The sequence below is a fragment of the Chiloscyllium plagiosum genome, unplaced genomic scaffold (genome assembly GCF_037043375.1).
Source record: "Chiloscyllium plagiosum isolate Xiang-an unplaced genomic scaffold, Cpla_swu_hap1 HiC_scaffold_10, whole genome shotgun sequence".
In the NCBI taxonomy this organism is placed as follows: domain Eukaryota; kingdom Metazoa; phylum Chordata; class Chondrichthyes; order Orectolobiformes; family Hemiscylliidae; genus Chiloscyllium; species Chiloscyllium plagiosum.
Genome location: NW_028270148.1, coordinates 45,205,317 through 45,219,731, shown reverse-complemented (window position 1 = coordinate 45,219,731; position 14,415 = coordinate 45,205,317). Strand labels below are relative to the sequence as shown.

Sequence of the window (14,415 nt, the reverse complement as noted above, 5' to 3'; positions counted from 1 at the left end):
CCAAAGGGTCTGTTTCTGTGCTGTGCATCTCTATGACTCTATAAGACATAGGAGTGGATGGCCATTCAGCCCATCGGGTCTACGCCACCATTTAATCATGGCATTTCAACTCCATTTATCCGCACTCTCCCTATAGCCCTTAATTTCTTGCGAGATCAAGAACTTAGCAATCTCTGCCTGAAGTCATACAACAATTGAATGGTTCTGGGTAATGAGGACATAGTACTAAGAGCCATGAAGGATTTGATCTAACAAGGGCATGTTCCCAATTAACAGTTACGAACAGCTTGGGATGGAGCAGTGGTTAAAGGCCCAAAAAACAGTATTTCTTTGATATAACAGAGCAAGATTAGGGTTCAGGAAAACAGGAACATACCTAGCTGGGTGAAAAGCTGCAGTGTCTGGTGAATAATACTGGGAGTGCAGTTTCAAAATAAATGGGAGCGTAGTTTCAGGAAAGGAGGGTAACTGAGCAGAATAGGAGGAAAGTCCAATGACAGGAAGTTTCTTGTGATGAAGTTACAGTTTTAAATTTAATTCGGTCACAGGATTGTGGGTGCCACTGACCAGACCAACAATTTTGCCCAGAGGGCAGTAAAGAAAGAAACCATATTGCTGTGGAACTGGAGTCACATGTAGGTCAGTGCAGGTAAGGATGGCAATTTCCATCTCTATAGCACTAGATGAACCAGATGGATTTGTATGACAATCAATGCACTATCCCAGGCAACCATCTCCCGGAGAGTGAGCAAGACAGAAAGACAGCATTCAATTATTTAATAAGCAGTAACCAAGACAAATCAATTGGAAGAAATTTATATCCTAAATTACAAATAGTCCTCTGCAAAAGACTACATATGGAGTTATCAAACTGGCCTCACTATACGGATCACTCTCTCGAATGGAAACTTCCATTTCATGCTATCTGGTACAATCCTACTCAGTGGGTTCTGGGGAATTCTGGAGGCTTCTAATTGACATACAATCAAACAACCAGTTGCTTTAGACCTGCTATGTGCAGCAACTTTTTCCACAGATGAAGGGTCCATTGATCTTTTCATTCATTCTTTCTTGGTGTGTGGGGGTCACTGGCAAAGTCACCAATTTTTGGCCATCCCTAATTACCCTGAAATTGAGTGGCTTGCTAGATCATTTCAGAAGGCAGTTAAAACTCAACCACTTTGTTGTGGATTTGGAGTCATAGATGGGCCAGATCAGCGAAGGATAACTGATTTCTTCCCTCATGTGACATTAGTAAATGAATGGATTTTAATGACAATTGGTAACAGTGGTCACCATCACCGAGACCACAGGGTCAGAGAATGGCAGGAAGGGACAGAGGGAATCAAGACTAGATAACAAAAATAACAAAAACAAATAAAGTTTCAGTGTATGAATGCACATAATATTCATAAAGAAACAAATTCTAATGCACACTGAAGTAAATAATTATGATCTGAAAGTCATTATAGGGCTATGGCTGAGAAGGGATGGGTCCTGAATTTTTATTCTAATTCACAGGATGAGGGAGTCACTGGTGAGCCATCCCTAATTGCGCAGAGGGCAGATAAGTGTCAAACACATTGCTGTGGGTCTGGAGTCACATGTTGGCCAGACCAGTTTAGGACAGCAATTTCCTTCTCGAAAGAACATTAAAAGAATCAGATGGGCTTTTTCTGACAATTGACAACAGCTTCATGGTCATCATTAGACAAAATGACAGATTTTTATTGAATTCAAATTTCACCAACTGTTATGGTGGGAGTTGAATCTAGATCCCCTAGTGGTATTATCACTGGACTGTTCGTCCAGAGACCTAAGTAATATTCTCAGGACCCTCATCTCTCCCTCCCCCTTCGGGTTGGTTCTTGCTAAATGAAAATTTTTCCCCCAAATACTTCCACTAGTTTCTAAAAGGCTGGTTCACTTACAAAGGTCCCTGACTTAATCAATTTCAAATCACAACGTAGCTTTAAATTGAGGGATGATAGATAAAGGACAGATGTCAGAGGTAGTTTCTTTACTCAGAGTAGTAGCAGCATTGAACCCCTACCTGCAACAGTAGTTCACTAAACAACTTTAAGAGCGTTTAAATGGTCATTGAATAAATATATGGATGAAAGTGGAGTAGTGTGGGTTAGATGGGCTTCAGATTGGTTTCACAGGTCCACGTAACATCGGGGGCCGAAGGGCCTGTACTGCACTGTAATGTTCTATGTTCTAACATGCAGCTTCTGCTGAAGGGGAGATAAGCTGATTTTCTTCAGATTGAAAGTGGATTACTGCAGAAATTCAGGGTTTTTAGCGGGTGATTTCTCTTCTGCTGTGACCTTTTTTCTCCATCATGTTCACAACCCAGTTACCAAACAACCAATTACAGAGTTGTTATCAAGCAGAGATCTTTCTCATTGATAACTGGTTTGTGGACTAGGGACCAATCAGATTCATTCATAAAAACATCTCCTTGGCTCGAGTTTGCACGTTGCTAGAACCCATAGCTATACAAAGTGTTCACAATAGGTAGTTAATTCTTTGTTTTCAAAATACACAGTGCCACCCTTGAAAATTCTTGGGTTTCAAACTGTTCTCTCATTTCAGTCCACAGTTTTAAAAAGCACATTAATAAAAAGACAGTCTTTACAGTCTAACAGGTACTGTTTCCTAGTTACATGATAATATATTTTCTGATCTCAAACAGGATGATGACAGATTTGCTACTCTGGTCTAGGCTAATAAGATACTTAATATGTGAATCATGGGAGTATTCTCAGCAGAGATAGAGATGTATGATACTGCATGCAGAAATTTACTCTAGCATGCCCATCATCCATTAAGCCACTTGAAGCATTCACTATTCCTTAGAACTATATTAATGGCCTTGAGAAAATTACACTTTTAGGCTAAACTTAGATCTGCAACAGTAATCAGAAATCTATTTTAGGCAAATTAAAACATTTTTCTCACCATCCCCAAATTATTAGTTTCCCACCATTCAATTTTGACCTTAAAGGATACAATATTCAAACTAAAACAAACAATGGGGTAGGCAATGAGCCAGGGGTAAACAAGAGAGTAAAAGAGAACCTGCAAACTGGAACACGAAAGGGTGGAATTTTACCAGGCATTTGGATCAGTGCGAAAGAGGCTGGAAAAACTGTGTGAAGTATTAGACCAGTACTATCTTTCCACCTCCCTTCTGGATTTCCCAGGATCAACATAACAATACAGACAGGAATCCCTGTGAGTGAAATGCACAGGCAGCTATGGTAATTAAAATGCTTATAAATCTCACTTGTGCAGTACCTCTTTCCGAATGCTTCACAGCAAACTGAAGAAGGCATGTGCTCAGTGGGAAGTCACGAAGCTCAGCAGACCATCACAGAAGCAACATACAAAAGGGAAATCAGAAGTAAATAGGTTGGAAATAGCTTACTGCCAAGCATTTTCCTGAATTGATAAGGTTTCTACTTATTCAATGTAAACCTAGTATGCAACCATCATAAATAGGTCCTGGAACTAATGAGACTTTTCAGGAGATACCATGATGCCTTTACCATCCAGCAGTTGAAAGGCCTCAACACATTCTCAGTGAATGGCTGCTGGATGGGAAGATAGAACACCTGAGGATTTGGTTACTGATACCAGCGCACCACACCTCATGTATCTCTGCAGTGAAGTTCAGTAAGAGTTGTACATCTACCAGAGGCTTAACACAGCAAGCAGTTCAAATCTAGCAGAGGATACTGGTTTCAGACAGGTTTCATCAGAGGAGAAAGAAGATGAAGGATGGGCTGATGGAGCATGAACAGAAGCGCCACTGACACATCCAGGCATAGATCTGCATGTCAGAGTCCCGTGAACACCTTCATCCAGGTCACTTCAACCGAGGGGTGTATAACCACAATTTCCCTCCTGCCAGTGATTTCCCTGGCACATACACTACACCTTCACATACATCCCTTTCCTGCAGGTCTGTGGCAATCTTGAGATGGGTCCTCAATACCATCACCCCTGCTTACTTCTCTCCTGTGCCAATCTCCCAACTCCTTGCAAACAAAGCAAAAGTATTTCAATGCACTTGAGTATAGTACTTAGCCATCTAAGCCGCTGCTTACTTAATGCTTTTCAAATGAAGCCACCATTACATGGAGACCATTGCTGTGCATCTTCATCCACTCGTTGCCTTACTTTTTCGCAGGTCACTCATGGAAATAATGGATCTTGCAACTTCAGCACAAAAGTGCATCTCGTAATTAAGCTCAGCAACTATGTCCAGCTGAGCAGAGCTGGATGCCTCCCTATTCCCTGGAGAGTTTTCAAACATGTCTCCAGATCTACTCCTGGAAAAATACTTTGCACTATCCTTTCTATCTGTGCTGCTGGACCCTTTGAGCTGACAGTATTGTGCTTGTGGAGGTGCATGTCGTATGATGGTGCTGATCCTCCTGAAGTTTGGTCAGTCTCTTCCCTTATCTGCCACTGTAGCTGCAGCAAGTTTCAGGAGATCAAAATAAATGATCAGCAAGTTGCTGGAGGGAATCCCGAGGGACAGGAAGTACATGTATTTGGAAAGGCAATGACTGATTAGGGATAGTCAGCATGGCTTTGTGCATGGGAAATCTTGTCTCACAAACATGATTGAGTTTTTTGAAGAAGTAACAAAGAAGATTGATGAGGGCAGAGCAGTAGATGTGATCTATATGGACTTCAGTAAGGCGTTCGACAAGGTTCCCCATGGGAGACTGGTTAGCAAGGTTAGATCTCACGGAATAGATGGAGAACTAGCTATTTGAATACAGAACTGGCTCAAAGGTAGAAGACAGAGGGTAGTGGTGGAGGGTTGTTTTTCAGACTGGAGGCTTGTGATGAAGTGCCACAAGGATCGGTGCTGGTCCACAATTTTTTTGTCATTTACATAAATGATTTGGATGCAAGCATAAGAGATACTGTTAGTAAGTTTGCAGGTGACACCAAAATTGGAGGTGTAGTGACAGCGAAGAAGGTTACCTCAGATTACAACAGATCTTGACCAGATGGGCCAACGGGCTGAGAGGTGGCAGATGGAGTTTAATTCAGATAAATGAGAGATGCTGCATTTTGGGAAAGCAAATCTTAGCAGGACTTATACACTTCATGGTAAGATCCTAGATAGTGTTGCTGAACAAAGAGACCTTGGACTGCAGGTTCATAACTACTTGAAAGTGGAGTCGCAGGTAGATAGAATAGTGAAAAAGGTCAGAGTATTGAGTACAGTAGTTAGGAGGTCATGTTGCGGCTGTACAGGACATTGGTTAGGCCACTGTTGGAATATTGCGTGCAATTCTGGTCTCCTTCCTATCAGAAAGAAGTTGTGAAACTTGAAAGTGTTCGGAAAAGATTTACAAGGATGTTGCCAGGGTTGCAGGATTTGAGCTATAGGGAAAGGCTGAACAGGCTGGGGCTGTTTACCCTGGAGCGTCGGAGGTTGAGGGGAGACCTTACAGAGGTTTACAAAATCATGAGGGGCATGGATAGGATAAATAGACAAAGTCTTTTCCCTGCGGTCGGGGAGTCCAGAACTAGAGGGCATAGGTTTAGGGTGAGAGGGGAAAGATGTGAAAGAGACCTAAGGGGTCACTTTTTCACACAGAGGGTGGTGCGTATATGGAATGAGCTACCAGATGAAGTGGTGGAGGCTGGTACAATTGCAATATTTAAGAGGCTTTTGGATGTGTATATGAATAGGAAGGGTTTGGAGGGATATGGGCTGGGTGCTGGCAGGTGGGACTAGATTGGGTTGAGATATCTGGTCGGCATGAATGGGTTGGACCGAAGGATCTGTTTCCATGCTGTACATTTCTATGACTCTATGTACTGAGTTGACTGAAAGCTTAAGTCCTTGCACTTCTCTGATCATTATATTTTTCCGGCTTACATACTCATGTCAGAGGCAGCTACAGGTGTCATCTTTTTGGAATTTCACCTGATACTATGACACTTTCTTTTTTATTAGTGATAAACTGAACTGATGGCACCTTGTCAACTGAGGGCAAACTCCTCTATTGATGACACCAATTGCCCGAAATGTCGATTCTCCTGCTCCTCAGATGCTGCCTGACCGGCTGTGCTTTTCCAGCACCACACGCTTGACTCTGACCTCCAGTATCTGCAGTCCTCACGTTAGCCTGTTGATGACACCATGTCCAAGGATGCCTCTACATCCTTGTTTCTGCACCTGACCTGGTATTTGTACTCTCCTGCAGTGAAAGATGAATCCACATCCTGTGCCTGACTTCAGCTGCTCACCATCTCCATGACCTCCATGGTCTGCTATAAAAGATTGGCTGGCTGCCCTTTCCTGCCATTTTCTCTCCAGTGAAAATGGAGAGAATATATATTTATAATATATTTCCTATAACAGGGTGACCAGAACTGCACACAGTACTTCAGAAGAGACTTAAGTCAGAAGTCACACAACGTCAGGTAATAGTCCAACAAGTTTATTTGAAATCACAGACTTTCAGAGGCCTGCTCCTTCATCAAGTGAAATCCTGGTGTCATGTGACTTCTGACGTTTTCCACCCCAGTCCAACACTGGCACTTCCCCACCAGAAGAGGCCTCAGCAAATCCTTTACAACCTCATCATGACATCCCAACTCCTATACTCAAAAGTCTGAGCAGTAAAGAAAAGCATACTAAATATCTTCTTAACCACCCTGTCTATATGTGACACAAATTTCAAAGAATTACGAACCTGAACCCATAGGTCTCTCTGTTCAATAATACTACCCAGGGCCTTACCATTAAATGTAGAAGTCCTGTTCTTAATTGCTTTACCAAAATGCAATACTTCACATTTATCCAAATTAAACTCCATCTACCACTCCTCAGCCCACTGACCCAACTGATCAAGATCTCTTCATAATCTTAGATAACCTTCTTCACTGCCCAGTGTACCAATTTTGGTGTCATCTGCAAACTTACTAACCATGCCTTTTAAATTCTGATCCAAATCCTTAAATCAGTCCTTGCCTCTCCAAATGCATGCAAACCCTTTTCAGAATCACCTCCAACAATTTACCTTGACGTCATTGGTCAGACTCATAGGTCTGTAGTTCCCAGGCTTCTCACAGCCTTCCGTTTGCTGCTTCAAATTGCAAGTCATTCTCAGAGTTGCAAAATTGGCAAGTCCTTGCAATATTCACATAGAAAGCTATACACACTACACCAGAAATGAAGTTCTTAGGATACAGTTCAGGTTTCAGCCTAGTACCTTTTAGATTGCTCACTCATAATATATGTTTGTTCTAATTTGCTGCAGCGTGCTTGATCATTAATTATATGGTATTCAAAATTCAAATAAAGCTATACAGCTTATTACATTTTAAAAATATAACTGCAGAAAATGCAATTTAATAGAAGTAAATAACCAACCAAGGTCACAACAAATCAATACCAAGTGCAAAACAGCTCTTCTTTCCATGTGCAAATTTTTCCAAGTTACAAGTTTACAAGTTCCTGTGGACGGTAAATTGATTTTAAAATATAGTCAAATTTATAACTGTATGTATTCTACTGCATGCACTATCATGCCATTAAATCAGTTCAGCAAGTACAGAGTTTTTCTTCACACCATCCTGGGATTTGATAATTTTTTAATCGCATAGTCACAAATTATTCTACGATCAAATCAACTGCTCAGGCCACTGCTAATCAAGTACATCTTAATGATGGCATCCTAAAGGGAAATCCCTCTGAATTTAGCCTCCAAGGCATCTGCATTTTTCCTTCTCTATTGCACCCTATAAGCAATTATTTGCATGGAGAAATTAATAATGTTAAATACAAATGATTCATGGTTTTGCAGCACATAATATTGGAACATCGACACACAATCCAACAGATCCTTTTTTCACACACGAACATTTATTTGGCAACTGAACAAAGTATACTGGCACAAGATATATTACACAAATATCTTTCCAAGATTCATAAGTTTTTTTTTACTTCATCCATTTAAATGAATAAACTGATTAAAAATACCATCATTAAATCAAGCACTCTCACTAAACCATACCTACCCTTCTTCAGTGCTCAAAATACCATTCCACGTAACACAATACTGCATTTCATCTTTAGCCTTTTCATTAGGCTTCCATTTTGCTTAGAAAGAAAGAAAATTCATAAATTAGAAAGCAGGCTATTTCTGCAAAGGTCATACATTTTACAAGCAGAGCTCCACATCTCAAAATTAAATTATACAATAATTAAAAACAGAAAATGTTGGAAATGCTCAGGAGGTCAGAGAGCACCTTTTGAATGAAGAAAGGCTTCAAAATCATGAATCAGAACCAAATAGGTAGCAACATAGGACGTATTCGGCTCGATAGGGAGGCAGCGAAGGCAAATGCATGGAGGGGAAGAAATAACAAACTCTTTCTCCCGCCATAGATGTTACTTGACCTGGTAAATATTTGCAGCATTTTCGGAGGTTCTTCCCCCCACTGTATCTATAAGTGTATTGCTTTTGAATTATCCAGTTTTATATTCGAATAAAGGTAAACGTAAGCCACAAAATTATTTTAAACATGAATTGTAAGCAAACAAATATTCATAAAAGGGCTAATACTTACGGACTAGAAATACAGCTTTCTGATTCCTTGCTATCACCATAAGATCATTTGTTGGTGACAGTGAGATCACACAGTCTTGAAGCCATGACAACGTGGGTGCCTTGCTTGTAGAATTATCTTCCCTCTGCAACAGATTTCAGTGCTTAAGTCAAATGTATTACTAGCAAAAGCAAAATAAAGAAAGAAGTCCTCCCAGATCATTTGACTGTTCTCTCATTAGAGGGACAACTGGTGGTGATTTAACCTGAAAATCACCATCCCTCAGGTGGGGGAAACGTCCTTCATGGTACCATAGCTAGTGTGGAAATTGAACCCACACTGTTGCTGTCACTCCGTATTGCAAAAGGCTAACGTACCACCAAAAAAGAATGTAATAGCATTAATAACATTAGAAACAGAGAAAGCATTTATGTCTATGTCTACATAATATGAAGAGATGACTTGCATTATCAATGCTGTTTAATGAGCTGACTCCAAAACAAATAATTTTGATGGTAATCTCACTCACTTCCTCAGCATATCAGCCTCAAATACTAAGACCATTTGCTAACTTTTATCTTTACATTCCATCTGCAGACACAAACCCACAAACTGCTGCAGAAAAGGGCACCTAAAATGAGTTTGCCATTAATATTATAAAAAAATATGAAGTTGATAAATATTCAGGGGCTGACGATGTCACAGCAAGGCAAATTCAGCATCTGAAACCTAAGCAAGAAGGACAGATAATCACTGATATTATCAGGAGGGGAATAGGGGTGAATTAGCTCCCTTCTTTTCAACATCCTTGATTGGCCATCAATGTTTAAATGATCTATATTGCATATCTTAATTCAATAATTATGTAAATTTTAGTATACTAGAAACAAGTTAAGGAGTCAATTAAAAGGTTCTCCTTGAGTGAAAGGAAGGACAGTTTTGATTATGTGCTAACTTTTCCAATGTCACACTTTATGACATAAACTTTGAATTCATTAGTTTCCAAATCTCCCCACCCCCCACCCCATCCAAGTTCCAACCCTCCAACTCAGCACCACCTCTTGACCTGACCTACCTGTCCATCTTCCTTCCCGCCTATCTGCTCCACCCTTTCCACAGACCATATATCACCTCATACCTTCGCCTATCTATTGCCTACCTTTCCCCTAGCCCCACCATCACTTCCCCATATTTATCTCTCAATCCCGCCCCCACCCCCATCCAGAGTCCTGAAGAAGGGTCCTGCCCGAAACGTCGACTCTCTTACTCCTCAGATGCTGCCTGACCCACTGTGCCTTTTCCAGTGCGACACTATCTATCCCTCAAGAAATAAAAGTTACAGAAACAGGTACAAAGTTTTAAATTGCTACCTGTCCTGTAGAAAAATTAAGATAAAGAACATGTTAGTTCAAGTGCTTAAGGCACTCAAGGTGTTAGGCTTTTATCTGAAACCTCGAATAGTTAGAAACGTCCTGGATCAACGGCAGCTGTGAATACTGCAGATATTGGTGTTCTCGGCTTAGTACAGAGTCAGACTCATTCGGCACGGAAACAGACCCATCAGTAACTGGATGTTTCTTCAGAGTTGTGTCACGGGATGTGTATATATGTGAGAGGACAAGACCTCCTTACCAAGTCACAAATCAATCACACATCTTTGCCAAAAAAATTCCTGGAAATACAGCTGTTTTCTGTATCCTAATATCAGAGTGTCTGGTTTTCAAGTGGATTAATCACAGGAGCTTTTTTCATCCCAAGGAAAGCCCAACTCAAATTCGAGGTACAGATCTAATTGATTGATTTCAGTTTCTTGGATAACATGTGGAGTTCCGACTAGTTCCTGTTTATTGATTGCTTCGTGAAGGTTAGATCAACCTGGAGTCAGGGTATCACGATAGCCGTTTTTAAGTCAGTGTTTTTTTCCCTCCTCTTTGAAACCATTTCAGTCGATGGAAGTCACAAGCATTAAAGGGGCGGTCTGGTGGCTCAGTCTGGTGGCGGTCTCTGCCTAATTGCCAGGGACCCGAGTTCATTTCCACCCTCAGGCAACATTCTCCCCAGATTTGCATGGGTTTCCTCCAGTAATCCAAAGATATGCAGGTTAAGTGGATTGGCCATGCCAAATTGCCCATAGTGTCAAGGGATGTGTAAGTTAGGTGGATTAGCCATGGGAAATACAGAGTTACAGTGGTAGGGTAGAGGGGAGGGTCTGGGTGGGATGGTGTTTGCAGGGTCAGCTTGTGGATTCTGAACCAAATGGCCTGCTTCCACACTGTGGGAATTCTATGATTAAAATCAGATGATGAAAGTCAAAAACTGATAGTCCATATTTTATTACCATGTCTCACCTTAACAAGTCAGATCAAAAGAATTGTGAAAGTAACAGTGCAAGGACCAAGCAGAAATCACTTATAATAACAGGTGAATTCAATGTCAAATCTGGTACAGAAAGAGAAATGAAGAAAATGAATAAATGTTGGATTACGAGGACAGGAGTGTAAGTAATAAAAAGGTAAAACAAGATAAATTTACTTCCTTTAACATCTTCACCAATTAAAAGTTAAAGGAATGTACTCCAAACTTGACTTAATTTTCAGCGATAGAGATTGACTGGCAATAATTAACAATGATCAGGGTGCTTCAAGGGTGAGTAGACTAAAACAGGTTGTGTTTAAAAATTTGCCATGAGAAGTTTACTTACCTACCACACATGATCCCAGTGAAGACCAATAAGCCAAAAGAACCTAATTTAACAAAGGAATCCAACCAGAAACTAATGCACAATATTTCACTTTTTATAACTTGTGCTTTATCAATGCAAAATCAACAAACATGCACAAACAGATAAATCAGCTAACACATATGCTGTTATCCATTTCACATACAACATTGGGCTCTATTAAAATGATAAAGAGACACACAAAAGCCAATGCAGTGGAGGACTTGCACCAGACAGAGTTCATACAAACACTGTGCAAAGCAACGTCGCAAGGCAAGAGTTCCCAGCTATTACAGTAAAAGCATTTGCTTTTAAAAAGAATGTCACTTTCATAAAATGCGCCAAATCAGGATACAAACACAGAGGAATGTTAAAAAAAACTGAAGAACTACCCACACAAAGAAGTAAATAAAATAGAAAAGTTTCTAGTAGAAGTCAAAATCAAAGTTTCTGAAGGGAATTCAATGGCCCAGCGCAATCATTTTGGCACGCTGACATGTACGTAATGGGCAAAGTCACAAATTTCAAGCTGTACACAGCAAGTGTTAAAGTATTATGATATAGTGAGTTTTGATCAAAAAGAAACTGTTTACATTCAAGATACATTCAAATACATAGTCGGGGCAGGACACAATGTTAAAACATGCAAGAAGCAAATTTCCAATACAGAGAAGACCAAATTCTAGAAAACCTGTGTGCACTTCAGAACTAGTCATTTTCACCCCTAAATATAAAAGGTACGCATTGATGTCAATCTTATTCAAAAACCTGAAGAGTTTAAGCAACAGAGGTGGTCAAGGAACACACAGTCAGAAGATTTCGTAGTGCTCCATTATGTCATAGCAAAATCTAAATAAAAAGAAAATCTGAGGTTATGTTGAAAGTTTTGTTTTAAATATAAATGCCAGCAAGATAGAAGGTGGTAACTATGCAGGTTTGGCAGAAATATTTTCCACTGCTATCAAAAGTGGAAAGAGCAACAAACTTTGAGAAGATAGATAAGCAAAGAGACAGCAACTGAACAGTATGCTTAATTCAAGACAAATGAAACATCCGTAATTGTATTCAGTCAGATTTCAACATGGCGCTGTTAAGAACTAGGCATGATAGATGCAAATTACACATTAGATACCAAGATGATTAGGAAGGGAGAAGTCAAAATAAAATATCTGATCTCCCCATCTTCCAAAGAAGAATCTTCAAAAACCATAATGGATATCACTTCAAAAGCATGAAGGAATCTTCAAATAACACAACTGAGGAAGTGCACAAGTTAGTCTCACCTATAGTTCAATTACTGAGAGCAAACAAGGAAGGCCAAACTAATTAACAAGTGGAAGTAAATGTGGAAGGATCAAGAAGAAAACTCCACTGAAGAAATTCAAGACATTCATACCATTCCTTGGAAGGCAACACTAAGAGGAGACAAGCAATGCCTAAAGATTCAAAATACTACAAAGAAAATAGGGGCTGTTCTAGCAGAGATGATATTCTCAGTGAAAGAAATATAAGAGTTTAGAGATCCTCCAGTTCAGAAAATGAACCTCAGATAACTACCCTCTACCAAAAGTGCTATTCTTCCAAATCCTGAGAGATGTTGAATAGTAAAGCTTTCAGTTCATTTGAGTTGTAAAACACAACACTTAGAGGAGATACATTAGTGATAAGTATAATTATATAAACAAACATATAACAATAATAGCCATCAAAAAAACTTGGTGCAGAAGTAAATGAAGGAGTTAATAATTGATTTGAGTGCAATAAGCACCACCTACTTTGATAGCGTCATGAGGACTTGGTGACAAAGAAAAGTAGGATTTTGTGGGAGACAGTTTGAATGCTGGTCCTCCAGTCACTTTCCTAATGTACAGCTTATTTGTATAATCTGTAAATAATTACTGAAATGCAATAAACTAAATCTCATTCACTCCAAGTTTCTACTCATTAGATCAGAAGGTGGCAATTCTTGCATATTCTAGACTATGAAAGCATTTAAAATATGTGTATACAATAGTTTCCTCAGGGCTGTTGGGGTGCAGTGGTAGTCTCCCTACCTCTGGGCTAAAAGGCCCAGATTCAAGCCTCACTTACTCCAGAATATTTATTACATCTCTGAACAGATTGATTACAAAATATCTGGAACCAATTCTTTCACCAAACTAATTCCTGTCACTAATTCCACAAGGCTCAACAAAATGTTAATTAACAATTTAAATACAAAAACACAAAAAGAACAATTTGGTCGTACAGGTTCTTTCAATTCACCATCCTCCCATGCTCCCCAGTCTTCATCTTCCCAGTTGTGTTCTTTATCTATAGGAAAAAGAAAACAAAACATTAAATTAGTTACAGCCCATATAACTGGAACAATTTTAACAAGAAATTAATAGGTTTACCATAGCATATTTCACTAGAATGACTATGTTGCTTTGTAATATTTAAGTTCGAGTTTGTTAAGCTAAAGCTGTAGCAATAGTGAAGCAACACTCTTTCATGGAGAGAAATCAGAGTTAATGTTTCAAGTCCAGTAACCCTTCCTTAGAACTGATGGCAGCTAGGAAAATATTGTTTTTTTAATGCAGAAAATTGGGCAGCATGGTGGCACAGTGGTTAGCACTGCTGCCTCACAGCGCCAGAGACCCGGGTTCTATTCCCACCTCAGGCAACTCCCTGTGCGGAGTTTGCACATTCTCCCAGTGTCTGCGTGGGTTTCCTCCCACAATCCAAAAATGTGCAGGTTAGATGAATTGGCCATGCTAAATTGCCTGTAGTGTTAGGTGAAGGGGTAAATGTAGGGGAATGGGTCTGGGTCGGTTGCGCTTCGCCGGGTCGGTGTGGACTTGTTGGGCCGAAGGGCCTGTTTCCACACTGTAAATAATCTAATCTAATCTAAGATGGGGGGGGGGGGGGGGGGAGAAGAAGGGGTAAGGAGTGGACGATAGGTGGAGATAGAGCCCAAAGAGAGAGATGGACAGTTGGACAGACAAAGGAGTAGATAACAATCAGACAAAGGGGATGAATTGCTGGACCTGAAACATTAACTCTGATTTCTCCCCAGAGATGTTGCCAGACCTACTGAGCTTTCCCAGCAATTTCTGTTTCTG

At 40.1% G+C, this 14,415-nt stretch overlaps 1 protein-coding gene across 3 annotated transcripts in view; it reads right to left on the bottom strand.

Moving 5' to 3' along the window:
• Positions 1 to 14,415, bottom strand: part of rab3gap2 (RAB3 GTPase activating protein subunit 2 (non-catalytic)) — a 100,113-nt gene that overhangs the window by 69,094 nt on the left and 16,604 nt on the right. For all 3 annotated transcript variants that reach the window (XM_087991315.1, XM_087991313.1, XM_087991314.1), the window contains exons 2-4: positions 13,560 to 13,624; positions 8,614 to 8,737; positions 8,062 to 8,143 (exon numbers count right to left, since the gene is read on the bottom strand). In XM_087991315.1, coding sequence (XP_087847441.1) covers positions 8,062 to 8,143; positions 8,614 to 8,737; positions 13,560 to 13,624 — 271 coding nt within the window. The remainder of the gene's footprint in view (positions 1 to 8,061; positions 8,144 to 8,613; positions 8,738 to 13,559; positions 13,625 to 14,415) is intronic.